Source organism: Notolepis coatsorum (assembly GCF_963971535.1).
Source record: "Notolepis coatsorum genome assembly, chromosome: 18".
NCBI lineage: Eukaryota > Metazoa > Chordata > Actinopteri > Aulopiformes > Paralepididae > Notolepis > Notolepis coatsorum.
This window is the reverse complement of record NC_140182.1, coordinates 20,419,722-20,443,953: the sequence shown is the minus strand read 5'-3', so window position 1 is coordinate 20,443,953 and position 24,232 is coordinate 20,419,722. Positions and strand designations below refer to the sequence as shown.

Here is a 24,232-nt window from a genome sequence, read left to right as displayed (position 1 = left end):
TGTCTTTAAAGGTATTTTTTAGTTGGAAAATATTTGTACAGTACTTCAACTCATTATAAAGAGAATTCCAGAGTTTGACTCCCACCACTGATATACACATCTGTGTCAGGGTTGTCCGTGCAGCACACTGATGTTTAAAATGACCTTCCCTTCGATGCTCTCCATTTTGTGATATGAGGACAAACCTGTTTTGTAGATTGGCTGGTAATGCTTTACTTTTGGCCTTGTACATAACTACTCATGTCTGTAACTTAACTAGCTCTTGCAATTTCAATAATCCAGAATTAATAAATTATGTTAGTGTGTTCTCGATAGTCTGCTTTACAAATAATCCTAATAGCTCTCTTCTGTAGGCGATACAGTGGTTTTATATTACTCTTATAGGTGTTACCCCATACTTCCACACAGTAATTAAGATAAGGCAATATGAGTGCACAGTACAATGTTCGCATTGCTTTGTTATCGAATACATATTTAACTTTATTCACAATAAAAATACTCTTAGAATTTTTTTTCCTTACGTGTGCAATATGAGGTTTTCAGGTCAAACCTTCGTCCAGCAATACTCCCAAAAACGCAGTACTGTAACCCTTTCAATATTAACTCCCATCTATTGACAATACAACATTTTCCTCATAAACTTACCGGTAGTTTTTTTCACATTTAATGATTATTATTATTTTCCTTAAACCATTTCTTGAATTTATCCATTTCCTGCCTGATAATGCTTGCTAAAGCTTTTAAATACTAACTGAAACCGAAATGTACATAAACATCTTTAATGAATTTGTATACCCTTTCGTGGAATAAAATGCAGGTCCTTTTTCTTTTTCCCTACTTTTACTTAACTTTTTAATTTGTATTTAGTTGTATTGTTTTACTTACTTTTACTACTGTTTACAAACATTACCAGCTCGAACACACATTGTACACCCTCAAAATGCATGTAAACCTCTAGTTGTCACATACTAGTCCTACTATAAACGAGCTAGGTCAGCTTGCAAAAGTGAATTGAATCCTATTCGGTTACATACTACATGTGTGTGTGTGTGTGTGTTGGGGGTGGTGGGATGCGCCGGCTGTGCCGATAATAACGTGTCCTCCCCGTTGTTAGATGGACGTCTTCGAAGCAGCAGAGCGCTACCAGAGAGACGGGACGCCCCTCATCATCCTGGCTGGGAAACACTATGGCTCTGGGAGCTCCAGGGACTGGGTGGCCAAAGGACCCTACCTCCTGGTAAACACATCCTACTGCTCTGGATCTAAAGGGTCGCTTCACACATCCTACTGCTCTGGATCTAAAGGGTCGCTTCACACATCCTACTGCTCTGGATCTAAAGGGTCGCTTCACACATCCTACTGCTCTGGATCTAAAGGGTCGCTTCACACATCCTACTGCTCTGGATCTAAAGGGGCACTTCACCCCCATGTTAATTACAACTCCATGCAATGATGTGGATGATAAAATAGCAATACCTTGTCTTATAGGGACTGCTACGTTATAATTTCATTGAGCTGTAATTAACACAAATATGACTCGAGGTCCAGCAATAGCATAGCAATCTTGACGTTAACGATGCCAGAAACATATTTAGGTTCAGCCTTAAGTAGAAAAGATATCGTCACACTTAACTACAGCGATTGTGGCTTCTATTCTGAATGGCTCGTTTCAAGAGGGTAGGGTTCTTGTCATGGCTGAACTGCAGAAAAGCCACAATGCATACATTTAAAATGTTCTGTGTTGAGACAACCCCTCATTCTGTTAAAACAATGGAAATTCCATGCTATTACATGTGCTTTTGCTCTTCGTCATTCATTTATTCATCTGGTTGTTCGGTGGTTGACAGGGGGTGCGTGCAGTCATTGCGGAAAGCTATGAGAAGATGCACAAGACCCAGCTGGTGGGAATGGGCATCCTACCCCTCCAGTTCCTCCCAGGCCAAACTGCCGACTCCCTGGAGCTCTGTGGGAAAGAGAGGTTCACCATCACCTTGCCAGAGCAGCTGGTTCCACAGCAACGGCTCACAATCAAGGTAGGGCTATGAAATCACATATATTTAAAATCGTAATGAAATGGCATTTTTGAGCAATCAAGCTTCCTTAACATTACATATTTCCGAGTGAAACAGGATAGACAGGGTTGGGAATCATCAGTGGCCACATAGCAGTATTTCTGAAGCAGGCACCACTTGGCTGCCGAGGCGACGGGCCTGAAGCGTCAGCTAGCTTGGGAAGAGGAGCGTATTAAAAATAAGTCACCATATTTTGGGTTGGAATTTGTGTGAACATGCTGACATAAGAACAAAAAATATTTAGTTTTACAGGCGGGAAGAAATTGGATTTTAATATAGAATTGCCAAAAATCTTGGTTGATATTGTTAAAAATAGGTGCATAATATGACATGGGAAATGAGGTGAACAAGATGTTTTTCCATTTCATTTTAACACTGAGATCAAGTGGTAAATGTGCTAATTTTTATATTTAGAAAGTAACACCAGTGGGGCGCTCCAGTAGCACACCACATAGCGCGCTGAGTCGCGAAGCGGTCGCCCCGGGTTCGATTCCCCGACCCGGTGGCCATATGCCGCATGTCTCTCCTCTATCGGCCCTGCGTGGCCAAAAGGTCCTGCGTTGACCAAAAAAGCTGAAAATGCTATAAATAAAATCTTAAAGTAACACCAGTAACTCAAATACGGCCTCATTTTGCTATGATTCTATCAAAGTTTCACAAACCATAGTGAATATAACTTGTTATACTAAGTTTCTTACAAATTAATGATGCTTTATTTGTCCTTTTTATAGGGCTGATAATCATTAATCTTATGTTGTTGTAACAGATATACACTAGCGCTGCAATTGTGTAGTGCTAATATATTCTCAAAGTTATTCAGGTAGTGGCTCCTCACCTTGAATCTGTTGCTGACCCCTCACACACAGGCCTTTCACACCTGCCGGGCTCCATGCCGAAGCCGGTTCCCGAACCTAAAATCTCGAACCGGCCGGCGCGCTCACACCGGGATTAATTGGTTCGCAACGTGAAAAATTGGTGCTCAGCTGGAACCGAAAAATAGTTAGTTTTTCCTTGCGAACCGTGACATCATCAGTGGGCGTGTCATATTCTAGGCTGTGAAGACGAGTGTAAACTGGGGAAAGTAGAGGTGCGGCATTGCACTCAATCGATCCATTTAACAGGAAGCGATTTGCGACTGATCTCAAAACGAGATTAGATTCAAATGTATTGTTATTATAAAGCACAAGTACAATACACCATCCACAAGTACAATACACCATCCAACCAGAGTGGATATAGAAATGCTCCAGAAATGAATATGCGTGGAGAAAGGCTTAAGGCGCTCCCATAGTCCAGCAGACTGTACACAGAGCAGACTCCGCGGATGTCCGCGCGGACTCTTGAGCTTTGATCTCAGCGGACAGCAGACCCACAGGTGCGACGCTCCTATTTTCTGAGGCGCGGACATCCGCGCCGCTGACTTGGTGTCACACAAAACGCTGCTCGGCGTTTTGGTTGACATCGAACTGCATTAAATGTGACACTGCGCGAGCGATTGGTGGCGCGAGGAGAGAGATGAGCCCGTGAAGCGCGCTCTTTCTCTCTCTCTCTCTGTCTCTCTGTCTCTCTCTCTCTCTCTCTCCCTCCCGCTGATAATGTTCCCTCTGATCTGCCAGTACAGTAGAACAGACAGAATTGTGGGAAATGTAGTAAAACTGGTGCGAGAAATGTAGGAAATAGACCGCGGACGTCCGCTGAGATCTGCTCGACTATGAAAGCTCAAAGAGCCGCGCGGACATCCGCGGAGTCTGCTCTGTGTACAGTCTGCTGGACTATGGGAGCGCCTTTAGCGATCCTCAGCGCGTGAGCGCACACACACAATAAAACACACGCATATACATTTGAAACGTTCCAGCAAAGTAGGCTTCTATTATTCAAATTACTTGTTTTATTGGGTATCATAGTAGTAAGTCCTACTGTAGAACATGACATATTAGCATGACATCTCATTTGTTAATGCCAATACTGGACGATAAGCGCAATTGGCTCTTGACAATTGTAAACTATGGATTAGTCGGTCGCAGTCAACGTTGGACCGTTTAGCTCAACTGATTAGTGCGTCTGCCTGTGGATCCTATGGTCCCAGATTAAAATCTCTTTTTTTGTTTATTTAATTAATTTATCCACTCTGGTTGGATGCTGTATAATGGCAATACATTTGAATCTAATCTAATTTTGAGATTGCTACCTGTTGAGTGGATCAGCATGGTGCAATGCCGAACCTCCGAAGCTGTTTTATATACGGCACATTTAGGGCGCGTTCACACCTACCCTGTTTGGTCCACTTTAAGTGGACCATGGTCCCTTTAGATCGATAGTCCGTTTGGTTTGTACAGGTATGAACGCAAACCGAACTATAATGAGGACCAAACAACCGAACCATGGTCCTCTTGAAAAGTTGGGGCTCGGTTTGTTTCAAAGTGGACCATGGTTCGTTTGCTGTTGGTGTGAACACGATCGAACTTTATATAGTATCTAATCTAGCGCAAATGAGTGACCGGTGCCAAGTGACAGCTTGCGCGCGACCCAACTCAAATGAATGACAGGCGCGCGGACAGTCTCTCTTCCTCTCTCTCTCTCTCTGCCTCTCTCTCTCTGCCTCTCTCTCTCTGCCTCTCTAGACTGGCGCCGCGCGTGGACAGTCTCTCTCTCTCTGCCTCTCTCTTCCTCTCTCTGTCTCTCTAGACTGGCGCCGCCCGCGGACAGTCTCTCTCTCTCTGCCTCTCTCTCTCTGTCTCTGTCTCTCTAGACTGGCGCCGCGCGCGGACAGTCTCTCTCTCTGCCTCTCTCTCTTCCTCTCTCTAGACTGGCGCCGCGCGCGGACAGTCTCTCTCTCTCTTTGCCTCTATCTCTCTCTGCCTCTCTCTCTCTGCCTCTCTCTCTCTCTTTCTCTCTCTCTCTCTTCCTCTCTGTCTCTCTAGACTGGTGCCGCGCGCGGACAGTCTCTCTCTCTCTCTGCCTCTCTCTCTCTCTGTCTCTCTAGACTGGCGCCGCGCGCGGACAGTCTCTCTCTCTCTCTCTCTCTCTACTCTCTAGTCGACTTGCGCCACGCTCGTAATGACAGTATCTCTCTGCTTATAACAAGAGATAACAAGAGACGCTGTCGGCAACTGTTTACGTTTGCGAGTGCTATAGTCCAATAGATGAACGACTTGGCGACAGCATGTCCTTTGTTTACAAATTAGATCCGCACCAAAAAGGGTAGTGTGAACGCAGACCAAAATCAAACAATGTATCATTTTCACATTTGGTCCACCAGAAAGTCCGGACTATCCGCGGACTTTCAGGTGTGAACACACCCTTAGGGCTTAGTCACTGTCGTGTTCATATGGTTGTTTACCTCGGCCTGAGTAACGCCCCCGGTGGAACGTTAGTTCTGCTTAAATAGGTGTAAACGCATCCCGGGCTGGTTCGCCAGAAAGCACCAAGGTTGGTCCAGAATGGAGCCGGAGCTTGAACCGGAGGCCTGCCGGTGTGAAAACACCTACAGTGACGAGACCTTGGGATTTGTAGGTCTGACATACACAACCTTAGTTTCCCCCTTTAAACCAATGCTGCCATCTACTGGACTACAGAAAATACTTTTTGGAAGTTGATTTGGAAAGAATACTTACCTATGGACCTGCAGGCTATTTCAGTTCAAAACACAAATGTATATGGTTTTTTTAATTACTTATTTTAATTTAGATTCATCACTGCTGGTAGAAAAAGGGGGTAACCACTGCGCTCAGACAGGTGCGTAGTCCAACATTAATTATGCAAAAAAGGAGGTAGGGACCGCACTCGGAATATCGTTGTTTTTATTTTCAATTTGTTAAAGGGCACAAAACGTTTTCAGCCATCCGGCCTTCATCAGTGTGCAGGGATTCATCACTGCGTGCTAACACTGAATTAAGTACAGTAATTTCTATAATTACTAATGTCAGATTAACATTACTGATGTTTAACATTATAGTAAGTACATGTGTTTGAAAAATGACAAAATTGACAACAGCCAGCACTTAATAACATTTTATAACAAAACTGAACAAAATGACTATTTACAACATAATGAAGTATTTACATATATCATTCATACATACAAACACCAACAACACCAGTAGGTGTCGTCTTCCTCGTTGTGCTCCTCCCCCTGGACACACATGGTGTGGAACCATTTGTGACAATTGTCGCACTGGACCCACGACACCGAGCCCTCAGAGTCCTCAGGGGGGGTCTCCTTCCTGCACCGGCAACATCGCCTGATCCCGCACCTCCGCCGCCTCTCAATTTCAAGCCTTCGCCTTTTGGCGGCAGTGTGACCTGCAGTTTATAAATAAAAATTATAATAATAAGTATTAGGACACTGCTTGAACAATAGTTGATTAACACGTTAACTGACTAACTCAAAAACATTATGTAACGTATTACATGTGGGTGTCGTGGGTCTGGTGTGGGAGGAGGAGGATGACTCTCCTGATGGTCCAGGAACACAGGAGGCTGCAGACACATTACGGGGAACACCACAAAAACTTTAAATCTGAACGTTATTTCCTGTATGGCTCATTTGACAGACACTATTTCTAGTCCAACATGTAAAAAAAAAGTTGTTTCTAGACACTGTCGTTTATTACACGCTAAACATCGCCCATAATCCAGTCTTTTTCCATAGATCGTGAGATATGTCGCGGTATATGCAATAAGCCCAAATCGTTCTGGTTGTTTGCCTGAAACCCCAAATACTCCCAAATCAAAGGTATATACCATGTACATAATATGTGCCTTCACAAAATCATCAAGGGGGGGGGGGGGGGGGGAGAGAGGGAGGGAGAGAGAGAGAGACCCCCCCCCCCCCTCTTGACTACATTTGAAAAATAAATGCAACATTAATTAATACGGACTTTGTTCTGAAGGATCAGATTAAACCGAATATATATATTTATTTATATATATATATTTAATTGTATTTGTATATCCCCTGATATCCCTTGTATATTCCTTGTACAATATGCATTGAATATCCCTTCTAGTCTACTGAACATCCCATAATAGTCTCCATTCTACCATTGGACGAGACCTTGGTGCCAGGTCGCCATACCCCTCAGACCAGGTTCAATCGTACCGCTCAACATGTATGGACAAGTCCTAGTTCCGCGTAGGAATATGTCTACCGCACCACTAATGGTACTATTTGTTCATAGTGCGTATATATACTGCGCTATTAAAGTAGAGCTTTCTTTTAGTCCAGTTCCTTACCCTCCAACAGAGTGACAGACGCAAAAGCCTCCCCGCGAACCACGTGTGGGCAGTAAGGCCAATTCGGCCCAGTATCGGCATTGAGACATCGTGTATATTAATATTTGAATAGTCATATTTGGCACTATATCGTCGAGTTGGACGTATTCTATTAAGCTAATAATAGTCTATTCATATGTAGTGCCTCGTGCGGTAAGAGTTCTATAGTAATCAGCACCCCCATCGTTTCGGGCATCAGCTGGACGCTTATCCAGGGTGGTTGACCCCACGTGAAGCTGCACCCGAGGAGCTCCAGGCCAAAGAGCGAGTGGACCTGTATATTGGATTATTCTACCGACGACGGCTAGCCTTCCCCGGCTTGGATTATGCTTTGAGTACTTTGATTATTCTATGGATAAAGGCCAACACTGCGGTGTGTTGGAAATACCCCCCCCGGAGAGGACGACCGGTGAGAAGACGCTCTACACGACGAGGTCGCCTCACGTCTCTCCATCGTGGACCGGAGGACGCCGGCCACAGAGAGTCCAACTGCTTTCATCTGTGGATCGAGGATCGCTGGGCACCGGGTCGCACGACTGTGGGCTCTCCCAGGATACCCTCGGCCAGACGGGATACAGCCAGACTCTACCCCCCCCCTCCAGCTGTCCTACAAGCAGTCGGAACCTTCCCCTAGTGTATCCAGCTATATAATCATTCAAGTATCATTGCTATTGTTCCCTAAATATTCCAGGTTGTATATTTGCTTCCTGCGCAATCAGAGATTGGACATTCGATATTGATCTACCTACGAATACTCATTTGCCATAAAAGTGCATACTATTTCAAATCATAAATGTAATTAAGTGATCGTTGTACATACCTTTTGCTATGTATTATTAATAAACGCAGACTTTCGACTTGGTACATTTGTGTTGGATCCGTTTCATCAGGTGGGAGTGTTTATCATAATTATTTATACCTAGTACTGGGTGGCCAGAGTCTAAAGTACAAGAGGTAGTGGTAGTAAGTATCATATCTAACAATACAGTCAGGGAATTGTACCCCTCAGTTACAGACTTTATTAATCTATTTATGACGTGAACTAAATCTCTGTCCGGTACCGGGCCGGTCAGTCTTAAGGGGTTAATATGAAGAGTCATACTTTTTTAACACTGCTAACTGAGTGTTTCCCAAATAACTTAAGCGAAAAGCAAATAAATACCATCCATAACAGCTGTTGAGGTGGAGGGGTGGTGGTCTTCCTCACTCAGTTCTGGGGGGCTTGGTGGTACCGGTAGGCCTACATCTTGTTCCGGTACCTGTGCGGCATCTGGCTCATTGATGGCAGGAGCGGTCAAATCCAAGATGGCATTCAGTGTTTTCTTTTTAGCATAATGCCTGTTTGAATTTTCTCTCCATTGTTTTTTTTTTCTTTCATATTGTTTGGAGGTAAGATCTTCCATTTTCTTGATCTTACCATTTTCCTTTCGTTTTTGATGTCTAGAAATGAAAAGGAAGCATTCCATAAAATTAGGAAAAACATATATGGACAGACCCTACACTATGCAGTGCACTGGATGGCTTATGTATGGTGTGTGTGTGTTACAGTAGGGCCTGACTTTCTTAGAGTGTGTATGCATACGTGTGTCCTACAGTAGGGTTCTCTGTGTGTGTGTGTGTCCTACAGTAGGGACTGAATGGCTTACAAAGTGTGAGTGTGTACACATCCTCTAGTGAGGGCCAGAAAGCTGGACATCCTATCAACTAAATGGCTTGTATGAGGCTTCCTATAAACTAGCATGTTTGCTAATGACTGTACCATTCCCAACCCCCCTTACCTCTCTCTCTCCTTCCTTCTGTACTCGTCCAGCAGGTCAGGGTTGTTGTAAATCTTTTCTCTGAATTTTGTTAGCCTAGCCTTTGCTAACGCTTTCTTTTTCTCAGTGGCTGACTGTCTGCAATGAAACAGGAAAGTTATTAAATTACATCAAAATGAACTGTTGATGATACACTTTATTATTACTATGTAATTACAACGTTATGAACACTTAATGTTGAAGTGTTACCAATTATTACTATTTAATGACAAAGTTATGTGATGTGTTACCAAATTCTCATTGCCGAAAGAGAAGTTCTCATTACTGAAACACCCAGTAAAGTGTTGCGGTATATGAGAAGTGTGTTGCGGAGGATGAGAGGAGTTAGCATTTTTTTGCTAACAATGGAGAAGCCATGATGACATCGGCAAAAAAAATTCATGGTACATGTTAGGAACGTATTAACCTTTGTGTTGATCAAATATTGATGATCAAAACTTTTTTCAAACAAGTAATACTTCATGTTTCAGTAATGAGAATCAATTTTGTCGTGTACAAGGGCTGAAGCAGGAAGTTAGAACTTTTAAGTGTTAACCATTGAGGTGACTTCACTTACCTTGTAGCCATCTTCTAGCTTGTCTTCTTTGTGATGCATCATGGGACAATACAACTTTATTTAAAAAAGAATGTAGTCTTAACAGGAAGGTGAAAACTGTTGCGGAGAATGAGAACTGCATCCATGGACATTATGTTTTCCACAAAAAAATCATTAATTTGTCAATTTAATTGTATAATTCATCATAATTTCCTTGATGACACAAATAAATAAACAATATTAATAAAGTTTTAGAGAAACATTTTGAGTTTATTAAATATAAAATTACGTCAATGTTCCATAGAAATCAATGTGGACGCATTGCGGTAATGAGAATTTACGCACAAAATTTACTACAATATTAAAATAATTAATTGTTATGAGTAAACAACTCATTGTACAAAGAGCACATTTTTATCTTTAATATTATGTTTTGTTTACTTGAATAAATGCTAACCTTTATTTAGAAAAGATCACGGCCATGGTAAATCATTGATTTTATGAGAGTGACCCTCGTGCTAGTGTGGAGGCTACAGGCGGGCAGCTGACTGTGGGAGGGTGAAGAGGGGGCCATGGAGGCTGAGGGGCCGGCGATGGTAAAACCGGAGCCGGTGGTGGGAGCAGCCCCGGGGGACACTCCTTCTGCGGCTGGGGGGAGAGCCGCCACGTGGGGTACGGGAGCAGGCTGTGGGCTTGGGAGTCTGGGTCCTTGCTGCCGTTCTCCTGGCTGCTGGAGCCCGGATCCTTTCATCTTCGGCCCGCAGCTGCTCTCTGTCTGCCCTCAGCCCGTGTTCCTCCAAGGTGGTGGTGAGAAGCTTAAAGTAGTCTTCAATGGCCCCCCTCTTGGTGCAGGCTGCCCTCCCATGGTCTATGGTGTCCGGGATCCGGACCGTGAGGCGATGGTTTTGCCTCCTGGTAGTTGATCCACCACCCCTGGCCAAGGGATGTTTTTGGGTTCCATGGGTGGCGGAGGTTATAGATGGCCAGAGCGTGGACCAGGACCTGCGACCTAATCAGCGGAAACCCATGACTGGCAGAGTACAAGCAGTACTCCACCAGGGAACTCTCATCTGCAGGGGTCAGATGGGTGCACCGGCCGATGTTGCAGGCCAGAGCCACCCTTCCGCTGAGTCTGTCTGTCAGGCTGGACTTAGGGACCCCGAACACCTTGGCTGCCCGCCTCGCACTCAACTTGCCTGCTCTGACCTCTGTGATGGCCTGTCCCATGGCCTCCGGGGTCCACTGCCGCACCTTACTCTTCCGCATTTGGCGGATGTTAGGCATCTGCAAACACACAAAAATAAACTTTATTATTATTGTATGAAATTTGTTTATCCAAATGATTGCGCTGAAATATTACCAGACACACACACAACCTTACCATCACCCAGTTCAGCATGGCAACAATGGCAGCCTCTGCCTCACTCTCTCTCACACACACTCCTCTATTCACCTGTAGAGAAAGAAAGAAACACACAAACCTACCTTGTGTGGCGCTATGCTCACTTTCCCTGTAGTTTCTTTGACTGTTCTGACTCTGAATCTTTTTTATACACACAGAGAAAAAAGTAGTAACTTCTGCAAATTATCTTGCTTCTCTATGGATGCCCCTAACGTGTTACTCATCTCAGTAGTCTCATGTAAAAAATATTTACAACAGGAGTGTTACTCCCCTTCCCCACTAACATCACAACCACACAGAGTGAGTGAATGAATGAAAACTTTAACAGATTGCAGAATGGGTACAGTACGGCTCAATACACACAATTGGATGCAGACCAGAGAAAGACGTTTGTCTTGTTTACATCAGAGTCCCCCATCATGTTCAATTCATAGTGTTGGGAGAGGGAGAGTATATACGTTACTGAGAATCGAGAGGAAACGTGGGAGTTGCATGACGCTGAATACCGCTTACCGGTCGTTTTGTAACACGGGAAAACTGAATACAATCAAATGTAAAAGGATACATCTTCGTGTGTCAAGTTGAACATGTTAAACGCCACTCTCTTGCGATTCACTAATTCAGTCAAGTCAGTCATGTTCGCGCCACTTCTTACTTTTTACAATATTTCTGCGCCCCCTCGTTAATGTCAGACAAAGATATATCTCTGCTTAAGATGACTATGTATTTGACACCTTCTCGTCAGACATAATGCTTGCTGTATGGCGAGTAGCAACATTAACGTGGGGCGAGTGGGGATGATATGGACAACGGTAGGTAGAGGCTATCCGTAGTTGAAAAAACAGTCTAAAGATTCCCGTTTCTTACTACTTACTAGTGCATACGTTCATATCTAATCGTCTTCAGATAACTAAATACTTGTTAAATTTGATATCTAACTTCTAAAATAGTATACTTTCGCAACGCTCACCTTTCGATGGCAAATACCGGTGTTGTGCCGGAAAATAACTGCCTGCCGAAATCCGCCTGCACCCCACGTGACGTAAAAGGCCCGGATGTCACGCAGAATGGGGCGTGGGGATCATGTGGGGAATTAGTGTCAGGCTTAAGCATATTCAGTTGACTTTGTACTTATTTTTATATGTACCTTATTGGGGACATTGATCTAAGTTAAAAGTTATTATTAAATGCTATTGGGTACAATCATTATCGATATAGAATATTGAGTATGAGTTATGACATAGATATTGTACGTTTATTCAGTCCTCTCCTTAGTTCAGTGGTGTGTCTGTGTCAAGGCCAAGGACCTGTGCATTTCCCTAGTTATCTCTGGGCCAACATGTAGCTAAATGGGGTAGGGAAGCAAAAACACATACAGTAAGCTATGCATTTGAACCTAGGTTTGGTGGGGAAATGCACAGATGCCGTGTTTGGGATTGGCCACCGGCCATATACGCCTATGGACAGAGCAGGGCATAATAATATATTCAAACTAATTTACTCTCAATAACTCAACTAAATTCACATGTACAAAACTGTTTAGAGTTTTTGGATATGTGTGAGATTATGTGCGAAATAAATCGGCATTGTTTTTTGGCGAAGTGGCCCTGTTGAGCGCTGTTTAACACATATATTTTTTAAATTACATATTAATGGCAGGTTTCTCTTGTTCTCTTCCAGACCAGCCTGGGAAAGTCCTTCTGCGTCACAGCTCTGTTTGACAGCGAGACGGATGTGATCTTCTACCGGCATGGAGGGCTCCTCAGATATGTTGCTCGGATGATGCTCTAGATTCCCCCGCCCCCCCCAGGCCCCAGGTCTGCTGAATGTGGAACCAGGTCAACCAACTGAAACACAGTTTTCACCAGAGTTACAGACGGTCAACACAGGGGGCAGAAATGACACGAAGGGGGTAACGCAAAGACTAACGCCCTGAACTTGATCAGGAGGTCACAGAAACATCCTCCCCCTTTTTAAGGGAGAAATGAGGATTCGGTTCAGGATCCGCCGAGAGGGCTTCATCTTCCGTCACTAGGCGTAGGCTGACCGTTTCTGACCCGTCAAATCATCCAGACTGAAGCCCAGAAACACACCCATCAACAAAGCGCCAATCCAGACTCAACCAGAAAATACTTTTGTACGAGAGGGTCCATAACGTTGTTGCAGACCACAATCCAATCTACTGAGCAGTCATTTTTGTTGTTGCATGAAGAGAGAGGTCGGCCAACAGGAAGCCAACCCCCGTCACCTGTACATTATTTTAAGGCAACCCAAACCCTGGGTTCCTCACCCTCAGTCTTGAAACTTCACACAAGAAAACATACCTTGAAAAGGCCAATATGGTGCTAGGTCAATGTTTAGTGCTATGCCGTGATTATACATTGTTAAGATCTCCTGTTTTTAGGGCTGTCCCCTCCTAGTCGATTAATTGATTACGTAATCATTCTATTTGGTCATGGGTACAAAGACCCTCGATCAATGGTTCTTTTGGTATTTTTCCCATGCTAAATGAGTTATAGCCCCGAAAGATTATTAAATCATCTCTGGCAAGCGTTACATTTAAAGAGGCACCTGCATTCGTGGTGCATTTATACGTGAATGGTCTGCATGATTGCATGTGGGAAACACAATTTTACAGATTTGTTGATTAGTCAACAAAATCCATATCACTTACTTGTTTTCGGATAGAATATAGCTCGATTCTAGCCTGGCAAGCCAGTCATGTCTTGCAGCACAAAATAAATTGGGCCACCCTTCCCTCACAACGCACTGAGAGACTCAAGCACCCATCCGAGTCTGCCTTATTCCTGTCCTCCTTATCGGATAGGGCAGTTAGACGTGGTTTCTTTCCTCTGAGAAATCGGCAAGCTCTTGTCTGGCTTGCAAGCTTGATTCCAAGTAATGTCGAACCTTGTGGGTCTCGACATTTTCAAATGTGTTCTGTTTTTACCTTTTCAGGATGTTTTCTTTTTTCTTTCTCGCCAAAAAAAGGTGCTCAAGTGGAAAAACAAAAGCTCTTTAGTCCACAAGTAGACATTATGTAGTTTCTTGGAAAATGCTTCCTGGTAATGATTATTTAGATTGGCTTCTCGTCCACTGCCTCCTGTCTCACCCGTCCCATTCCACAGCACATGCTTCAGAAGTGTCTGCACTTGCACTTAATGGACAGCCCCCGCTTACCCGCCCTTTACTGTTTTTGAGAATGGTTGGAAATTCTTTTAAACATGCCTTTTTTTTGCTGTGTACTTTAAACCCACAACGGTCTTCAGTCGTCATACAGTCCATTAATCTGGCCAGCAGGGAAAGTTGGGTACGGTGACCTCATCGAGGGTTACCAAGAATCTTGAAACCAATTTCACATTTTGTTATTGGTTCAGATGTGTCTGCAGTCCAGCACTGGCCTTTTCATGAAAGGCGTTTTCTTTGAATGCAGTGTTTTTTTTTCTTTTTTTTTATCCTAGGAAGCTTGACATTTAGCTAGAGTGCTAGACTATCCTATCCCTTACGTTGCATTGCAGAAGAGTTGTGAACCAGGACGATTGTGATCTACAGAGGCGGGTGTTTTTTTTTGTTTTTTAATAAATGTATTATAACACCTGGCCTGTCCTCACTCCATCTGAAGCTTTGAGTCCAACTCAACTTAATGGGTGCTGTTGTTAGGCCAGGCGTCCTTGCTCCCTTTGGTGCTTGTCATAGAAATGTACGTTGTCATGTCATCTGTATCCTAAATGGAGTTCGATATCAACCAAGTTTTGTCTCTTGTCAGGTACTTGCCTTCCTTAATGAGGTTTACACACGTTTAGTCTGGAAACATTTCCCCACTATTTCTTATCGGCCATGTATGGTTTTGACAACATTTGTGCATGTTTAAGCTGTTGTGACTGTTGCCTGAGTGAGCTTTCTTTCTTTAGATGCAGTGCAGTCTGTAAGTCTTGGGACAGTGATATTTGTTGTTTTGGCTCTGTACACTGTACAGTACAATGGATCTGAAATGGATCAATGGTGATGATGAATTAAAGTGCAGGCTTTAAGCTTTAATTTTATTTTCAAATCTGATGAACAGTGTACTTATTGTAGCCCTTTTTATACATAGCCTCCCCCCCATGAAAAGTAATTGGATGAATTAACAAACTTAAATAAAGTTGTCATATTTAATATTTGGTTGCTAAATACTTTTCAATCGATTACTGGCTGAAGTCTGAAACTCTTAAGTGGTCATTCATGAAATGATTGAGTCTCTCCTGCTAACCAAGCGGAGACCAATGCCCCTCAATACATTTAAAGTAAACCAGACACCCACAAATTAAAGCTGGAAGTCTACACTTCAGTAGCCTGGATCCAGCCTCCTGAATCGCACACTTCTACCCTTTTCCAAATTCCATTTCAAATTCAATGTGCTGGAGTACAGAGCCAAAACAGCAACATACATGTCTCGGTCCTAAGACTTCTCCACCACATTGTAAAAAGCACCATGAGAAGGAAATCAATCCATCCAATGCAACACGTCAGACATCTAGAATGTGGAATGGAACGTTTGCGCCTTTATTCATATATACATTAAAAAAAAATTAGAGGGCATGATTGTGTTGGCTATGTTATGAAAAGTGGTTTATCATAGTAATTTATTGATACCTAAACTCCTTTAAAAAAAATTATAATAATAATGTTCAAACCATTTACTGCCTCAAAATGATTAAACACCCACAGTTTTTAGTTTTTGTGTCAAAGAGTGAGCGAAGTGCCGGCGTGTTGCCTTTTCAGACTGCCAAAGCAAGCTGAAGCAAATCACAAGCTATCCTGTAATGATTGAGTTTTTAGGCTGCCTCGCATTCCATATTACAAACATGCATTTACCATGTCTCTTGGCATCTGAAAAGTACTCTGCTTTTTGCACACTGTCCATTTTTGCACACTGTCCACTCTTGCAGGTTTCAGTGCTTTTAGTTGGTTGTGATTTGATCAGGTACTCGAGTCCAGTGGTGCGTTGTTAATATGGACTGAGCCGGCACGCAGGATAATGACGCCGCGCGCATGCGCATATGTTCCCTCGCGCACATGTATAATAATACACTTTGTTTGTATAGCCTTTCATACAGAAACTGCAGCTCAAAGTGCTTCACAACAGAAGAAAGACAGGCATAAAATGAGCACATAAAGTGCAGACATATAAAATCAGTTTTTCACATTAGGATCTAACATCCCAACAGGCAACCTTGTTTATGGTTTGATTCAGTTTTAATATAAATAATAAAAATAAAGAGAAGATTAATTAATTATCTACTCAGTCCCAAAGTTTGTGATGTAAATATGGAATGTCCCAAGTTGCTGCTGTTTACAGAGTGTATTGTTGTCCAAAGGTGAATGATGGTGAATGAAGGGTTAAATCAAAACTGTTGTCAATTCCAAACGGTGAGACACGTAGGAAAATTAAAGCTGTTCAAATGCTGTTGCTGTTAGGTTAGTGTTACTTGCCTTCCTGCTCCTGGCGTCCACTCCTGGTTTAGCAAAACTAAGTTTGCTTTGAACGAGTGTCTCACTCGTCCTCATCTTCTTCTTGGATGGCATGATCCTTGCAGTTGTGATGGTGAATGAAGACAGGTAGTCAGATACTGTTAACTTATACATTGTATGTGCGGACGTGGTTGAAGACACCGGCCTAGCGGCTATTGTTATGATAATGCAAGGTAGCGCCGGGAGGCAGGTAAACACGACGAGCCGAGTCGAGCGCACCGCGTTCTTGAGTGCACGCGCATGCGCGCACAACCATGCATGTGCGTGCACGCGCTTCTGCTCAAATCTTTAATACTCAGTGAGCTTGCACACCGTGCTACCCCGTCCCATGAACAACGCATGCCTGCTCGAGTCTAGCTTTGCTGTAACACAGCTCTCATCTTGGAGGTGGATTTGACTGAAATGCATCTCTGACTATTGTTACACCCAGTCTGGTAACTCCTTAATAGGACTGATTTGAGCTCCACTTGAATGGTACAACCTCATATACAGCACCTTCGAAAAGTATTCAGCCCCCTTCACATTTTGTGTTGTAGACTTAAAATGATTAGATTAAATGTTTTTTTGCCATCAATCTACATAATACCCCATAATGACAAAGTGCAAACATGATTTTCTTTTTTCTTTTTATTACATTTTATTCAATTTAAATACGAAATTCCAAAAATAACATATTTGCACTGCATGCAAAAACCACATGAGACTAGCATGAATTGCACTCGGCTGTACAGACTAGACTTGTGGCGCAATTGATTTACAGTCAAAAGTTTGCTTAACTTTGGAACATGAATTACCCACTTTCCTGGTGAGCTAGCACGATATGGCCGGTGTGTTCGGATTCCTCATATGATACCATTGTCTTTGCTCGAATACATTTAATCAATTTTAAATACATTTAAAAAAAAAATGTAAACAACTAAATGTGGAAAGAAAGTGAAGGGGCTGAACACTTTCCAAAGTAATAAACCTGATCGGCTTCAACTGGTTTGAAACGTTGACCTGGTTGAAGAACCTGGGTTCCCCTTTTCGCAAGAAAGCATGGGCTGCACAAAGATCCTACACCTTCTCAACGCACAGGTGGCCACGCTGCTGGTATTCATTCACTTGAATCACTTGTACTACTTTTAGGCAACTTAAATGGCGTAAAGGACAAGGAAGACACCAGTAGATGTGGATTGCATTAGAGGACACCTAAACATGACGTTCAAACTACTGGCGCTGCTGTGATGGCTGCCTTTCTGATCGCTCCGACGAGACTGTGCTTTATTTTGTTAATTTTTATAGTATTAGGAGTTTTATTTGCACCAACTGTTGGTGCATTATATGTGTATGACCGTCAGTCAATCATTGACATTGGATTAAGAAAAACTTACCGTTTGGATTGCTCTCTGGATCGGATCGCTGAACAGCAGAAATGGCCCGACGAGATCCTTTGTTATGCCGGCCACGGACAAGTCCAAAAGCCGCCGCGAAGACGAGGAAAGAGAGCCGGGGTCCGGAACAGACTGAGGTCCAAACGACACAGAACCACATTGCCCAGCATATTGTTGGCCAATGTGCAATCGATAGGAAACAAATTGGACGACATCAGAGCAAGGATCCAATTCCAGAGGGACATTCGGGATTGTAACGTCCTCTGTTTCACAGAAACTTGGCTGAGTCCAGATGTCCCGAATCATGCAATAGAACCGGCAGACCACTTCTTCGTTCTACGAAAAGACCGGACGGCATTAGAGTCACTAAAGAAGAAAGGAGGCGGCATTGCCTTCATGATAAACAAGGAGTGGTGCGATTTAGGCAACACAAAGGAAATGTCTAACCACTGCTCCCCAGACCTGGAGTTTATCACGATAAAATGTCGACCCTTCTTCCTCCCAAGAGAGTTAACGTCCATCATCCTCATCGGAGTGTACATTCCACCACACGCGAACACTGAGGTCGCACTTTCAAAACTTCACGACGAGGTAAACAAACTCCAGGCAGCTAACGTTGACGCGGCCATTTTGGTCTTGGGGGATTTCAACAGCGCGCGTCTTAAAAAGGTGCTGCCGAATTTCTATCAGCATGTGACCTGTCCCACCAGAGGCGAGAACATATTAGACCATGTATACTCGCAATTTAAGAATGGGTACAAGTCACAGGCTCTTAGTCCATTCGGTAAAAGCGATCACGCCGCAATTTTTCTTTTGCCTAAGTACAAACAGTGTCTCAAGCGAACGCCGGTGGTCTCGCGAGAGGTTAAGCGTTGGACCGTGACGTCAGTAGAGTCACTCCAAGCAGTGCTGGGAAGCACAGAATGGAGTGTACTCCGTGATAACACAGCCAATATTAACGAATACACCGAAACGGTGATTGACTATGTCTGTACTCAGGTAGAAGTAATAATCCCCACCACCAAAATTAATATCTACCCAAATCAAAAGCCCTGGGTAGACAAATCCGTCCGTGAGGCTCTGAAAGTGCGCACATCAGCATACAACACCGGGCTGGTGACAGGCAACATGGAAGAACACAAGATGGCAAGATACAACGTCAGGAGAGCAGTAATAGAGGCAAAACGGCGTTACAGGGATAAAGTTGAACTTCAGTTTGAACAGGCTGACTCTAGAGGCATGTGGCAGGGCCTCAGAACAATGACAGACTACAAAGGAACCCCCCTCAAACTGAACAGTGACATCTCCTTAGCAAATGATCTCAACTCCTTCTATGCGAGGTTTGAGGCTGTGAATAACAACACCAGCCTACAAACCACGGCAATGGGGGGGGGGGGGTCTGCTGATGGAGACTCAGTGTTCAGGGTAACAGAGCATGAGGTGAGACGGATCTTTAAAAAAGTGGATATCAGGAAGGCAGCAGGACCGGACGGCATCCCCGGCCGCGTCCTAAAAGTCTGTGCCGACCAACTGGCCCCGGTATTCACTGACATCTTCAACCTGTCCTTGGAACAGGCCGTCATCCCCACCTGTCTGAAGAAGTCCACCATCATCCCTGTACCCAAAAAATCTACGCCCGCTTGCCTCAACGACTACCGCCCTGTAGCCCTCACCTCCATAGCCATGAAGTGCTTTGAGAAGCTAGTGAAGGGCTACATCTGTTCCTCCCTCCCCATCAACCTGGACCCTCTGCAATTTGCATATCGCCCCAACAGGTCCACGGAGGACGCCATAGCCCATGTGCTGCACACAGCAGCATCACATCTGGACAAGAGGAAGGGGAACTATGTGAGAATGCTGTTCATCGACTACAGCTCAGCATTCAATACCATAGTCCCCTCCAAACTCATAGCCAAGCTCAGGGACCTGGGCTTGAACTATGACCTGTGCCAGTGGGTCCTGGACTTCCTGACGGGCAGACCCCAGGTGGTAAGAGCCGGCAACTGCACCTCCTCATCCATCACGCTCAACATAGGGGCCCCCCAGGGCTGTGTTCTGAGCCCCCTCCTCTACTCCCTGTACACACATGACTGCGTAGCACAGCGGAACAACAACACCATCATCAAATTTGCTGATGACACAGTAGTGGTGGGCCTGATCTCTGCCAACGACGAAAGGGCCTACCTGGAAGAGGTAGAGAACCTGTCACAGTGGTGTCAGGAGAACTGCCTCTCCCTGAACGTCAGCAAAACAAAAGAGATGATTGTGGACTTCAGGAGGTCGGGGGTCAAGGACTACAGCCCCCTCAGCATCGACGGGGCACCAGTTGAGAGAGTGAACAGTTTCAAGTACCTCGGAGCCCACATATCCGAGGACTTGACATGGACCACACACATTGACAGTGTTGTGAAGAAGGCACGACAACGCCTCTACTTCCTCAGGCGCCTAAGGAAGTTCCAAGTCAGTCAGAAGATCCTTAGGAACTTCTACTCATGTACAATAGAGAGCATCCTGACCGGCAACATCACCTCCTGGTTTGGGAATAGCACTGCACAAGACCGTAGCAGACTACAAAGAGTGACACGTTCAGCCGAACGCACAATTAGAGGGGGGCTTCCCACCCTCCAGAACATTTACAACAAGCGGTGCAAGGGGAAGGCTAAGAGAATTATTAAGGACTCGAGCCACCCGAACAACTGCCTCTTTGAACTGCTGCCGTCAGGCAAGCGATACCGGAGTCTTATGGCGAGCACAGAAAGACTCAGAAGGAGCTTCTATCCCCAGGCCATCAGGCTGCTAAACGAACAATAATCGCTAAACGAACAATAATCACTATGCAACAACCATCAAATGCACACAGCACACACACCCACACGCACACACACACTCACTCAAACAAACAACACACTGCAGCACCCACTCTCCACACTTTAGATCACACAAACACACTTACACTTTATATTTATTGATAAAGGATTTGCACTACAACTCGTACACCTACTGTGAATTGTACCTAAACTGCACCTCGTCCATTTATGCCTTGCACTATATAGTATTGTATATTAGTACACTGCACAGTATTGTATATTGTATGGTAACTACGTCTACGAACATTGTACATATGTCTAAACTGAACACTGTGACCTCTTTTTTTTTTCTTCTAATTTTTACTATGTTTTTATTTCATACTTATCTTGTCATGCACAGTCTCTGGAGCGCAACAGTAAGAAGCATTTTGTACAAAAGTATTCTGTACTTCTGTATGACAACTATTAAAGAAACTTGAACTTGAAACTTGACGTACTGTTCATGTGTAAACAGCTACTCGCATGGAGTCCTTTTCCTCCTCCAGTGTTGAGACATCCTTGATTTGAACCTATAACCCAATCGCCATCTCCATCAAACCACAGTCGGTGACTTTGTGGTTAGACGGATGAATGAATGAAAACTTTATTTAACAGATTGCAGAATGGGTACAATACAGTACGGCTCAATACACAATTGTTAAGGGGATGCAGACCAGAGAAAGACGTTTGTCTTGTTTACATCAGGGTCCCCCATTTTCAATTCAGTGACATTTATGACATAATAATAATAATGCAGGACCTGTTCAGAGGTCTTTAATTGGCATGCAATTATCCTTAATGTTTAGCGATTAGCACACACGGTTACCACACACACACCGGAACACACACGCATGCATTGTTTTTGTAGGATCGCCGATGCGATTAGTCTCTGTGATTAACCCATCCCGTCGTCCTTCCCCCCAAGGGCAGACCAGTGTCAGCGAGGGCCGCGCCCGGGGACCAATCCAAGTGCTCCTGCCCGTCTTCGTCAAGGACACCACAGCGTTAGCGATCTGTTGTTGTGCATGTTTTTCCATTGGGTTTCTCTTATGGGGGGGGGGGGCGCGACCCTTGCGAGCACAGGGAGAACATGCAAACTCCACACACAAAGGCCCGGGAGATGCCCCACCTGGGTACCTGGCATCATGGAAACCTGGTCCCCAAGCGGGAATCGAACCCTGGACCTTCTTGCTGTGAGGCGACAGTGTTAACCACTACACCACCGTGCCGCATACATACACAACATACATGACATTTATGGCATAGGGACATACATGACATACAATACAGGTATATAGTACTGTTACATTTGTGACATATATGATATGCAAATATGCAGTACTGTTACCCATAGATCCTGACAGTGAGTATATACATATGATATATATACATACGGTGGGGAGGGGACTGTACATTAGGAGGGGGTGGGTGGGAGAGAAATATACATAATGGTGGGGAGGAGACTGTCTATTGGGAGGGGGTGGGGGGGGTTTGGACATTTACGGTGGCCAGTTTCGAATTGCAGCCTCCCGTAGGTGCTCTTTTAGAGCGGTTTTGAATGTGGGTAGGGATTCACATTCCTTTACAGCTGTGGGTAGGGCGTTCCACATTGATGTGGCATAATTGCTAAACATGTTTAGTCCCTTGTTTGAGCCGAATCTGGGTTTAACATGATTTGTTGAGCTTCCTCTGGTGTTGTGGTCGTGGTATTCACTGACCTTTGGGAAGTATTTTGACATGTACATGGGTACCTTAGTCGTATAGTGTGTCTTGTAGACCAGGCCCATTGCAAGTTGCTGTACTCTCGTCCTACTCTAAGCCATCCTAGGCAGTCAAAGTGGGCAGGGGTGAGGTGGGTTCTAGGAGTAAGGTCAAGTAGTTGTTTTGTGATGTTTGTAATCTTGTTTTTAGCGCCTTTGAGGTGCTTTGGTACCATGAGGTGCAAGCATAGTCCTAGTACCCTTGAATGAGTGCTCCTGCCAGAGTCTCCAGGGTATTCTTGTTTACCAGAGAGGAGATCCGGTACAAGAATCTAGTTTGTTGGTTGACTTTTTTTATTACCTTGGATGCCATTTTGTTACAGGAAAGATTAGCCTCTAGGATGGAACCTAGGTATGTAATTTCATCTTTCCTTGTGACAATATTGTCACCCACTGTAACTGAGAAGCCGTCGGTCTTGCTGAGTTTGTTATTTGATCCGAAGATAATGGACTCTGTTTTACCCAGGTGTAATGATAGTTTATCAGCGAGCCAGGTGCAGATTCTGCCGAGTTCTGAGCTGACACACTGAGGGGATAATCCATTCAAACCTGATGAAAGTTACACTTAATATTGCAGGGGACAACTGTTTAGATGCATGACTTTCGCCATGCAATATTGAGATTAATTGGCTCCACAAGGCTTGTTTACCGCGGGAGAGCTGTTGACTCGTGCAGAGAAATACCATGATTCTTGTTTTCCCACGGGGAGAGCTGTTGGCTCGTACAGAGAAACAGACAAATAGTGTTTAGATAGCTGACATCCATTGCGGATGCTGAGATTTTTGTTGGATCTTCTGTGTCGGGCTAATTTAACTAATCGCCTCCCTGAAGCACCTCCTTGCAATAATAGAGGCGTTGCACCGAATGTTTCTCTCTCTTCCAACATGGCTGCCTGTAACCATTGGTAACTACTTTAGTGTGCAGTGGTGAAGTTGCTAAAACATTGCAAAACATAAATTTATTGCACTTTTGTTTATATATTTATTGGATATATTGGATACATTTCCTAAACGGGAAGCTCACATAAGTGTCTTCATATGCTCTACTGAGTAATTGGTTGCAAACCGTACATTGTGCATTATGGGTTCCATAGGCCTTGTGCTATGGCTCGCTGATAACAAACTATCATTACACATGGGCAAAACAGAGTCCATTCTCTTCGGTTCAAATAACAAACTCAGCAAGACCGACGGCTTCTCAGTTACAGTGGGTGACAATATTGTCACAAGGAAAGATGAAATTACCTACCTGGGTTCCATCCTAGAGGCTAATCTCTCCTGTGACAAAATGGCATCCAATGTAATAAAAAAAGTCAACCAACGAACTCGATTCTTGTACCGGATCTCCTCTCTGGTAAACAAGAATACCCTGAAGACTCTGGCTGGAGCACTCATTCAGGGGTACTACGACTATGCTTGCACCTCATGGTACCAAAGCACCTCAAAGGCGCTAAAAACAAAATTACAAACATCTCAAAACAAACTGGTCAGACTACTGCTTGACCTTACTCCTAGAACCCACCTCACCCCTGCCCACTTTGACAACCTAGGATGGCTTAGAGTAGACGACAGAGTACAGCAACTTGCAATGGGCCTGGTCTACAAGATACACTACACGACCAAGGTACCCATGTACATGTCAA

The 24,232-nt window shown here is 44.1% G+C and overlaps 1 protein-coding gene across 1 annotated transcript in view; it reads left to right on the top strand.

Moving 5' to 3' along the window:
* ireb2 (iron-responsive element binding protein 2) overlaps nucleotides 1-15,151 on the top strand; it is a 58,677-nt gene extending 43,526 nt beyond the window's left edge. Inside the window, exons 20-22 of the mRNA XM_084334693.1 lie at nucleotides 1,115-1,237; nucleotides 1,848-2,033; nucleotides 12,781-15,151. Of these exons, the coding sequence (XP_084190819.1) occupies nucleotides 1,115-1,237; nucleotides 1,848-2,033; nucleotides 12,781-12,891 (420 nt within the window). The 3' untranslated portion in view covers nucleotides 12,892-15,151. The remainder of the gene's footprint in view (nucleotides 1-1,114; nucleotides 1,238-1,847; nucleotides 2,034-12,780) is intronic.
* Nucleotides 15,152-24,232: the final 9,081 nt, after the last annotated feature.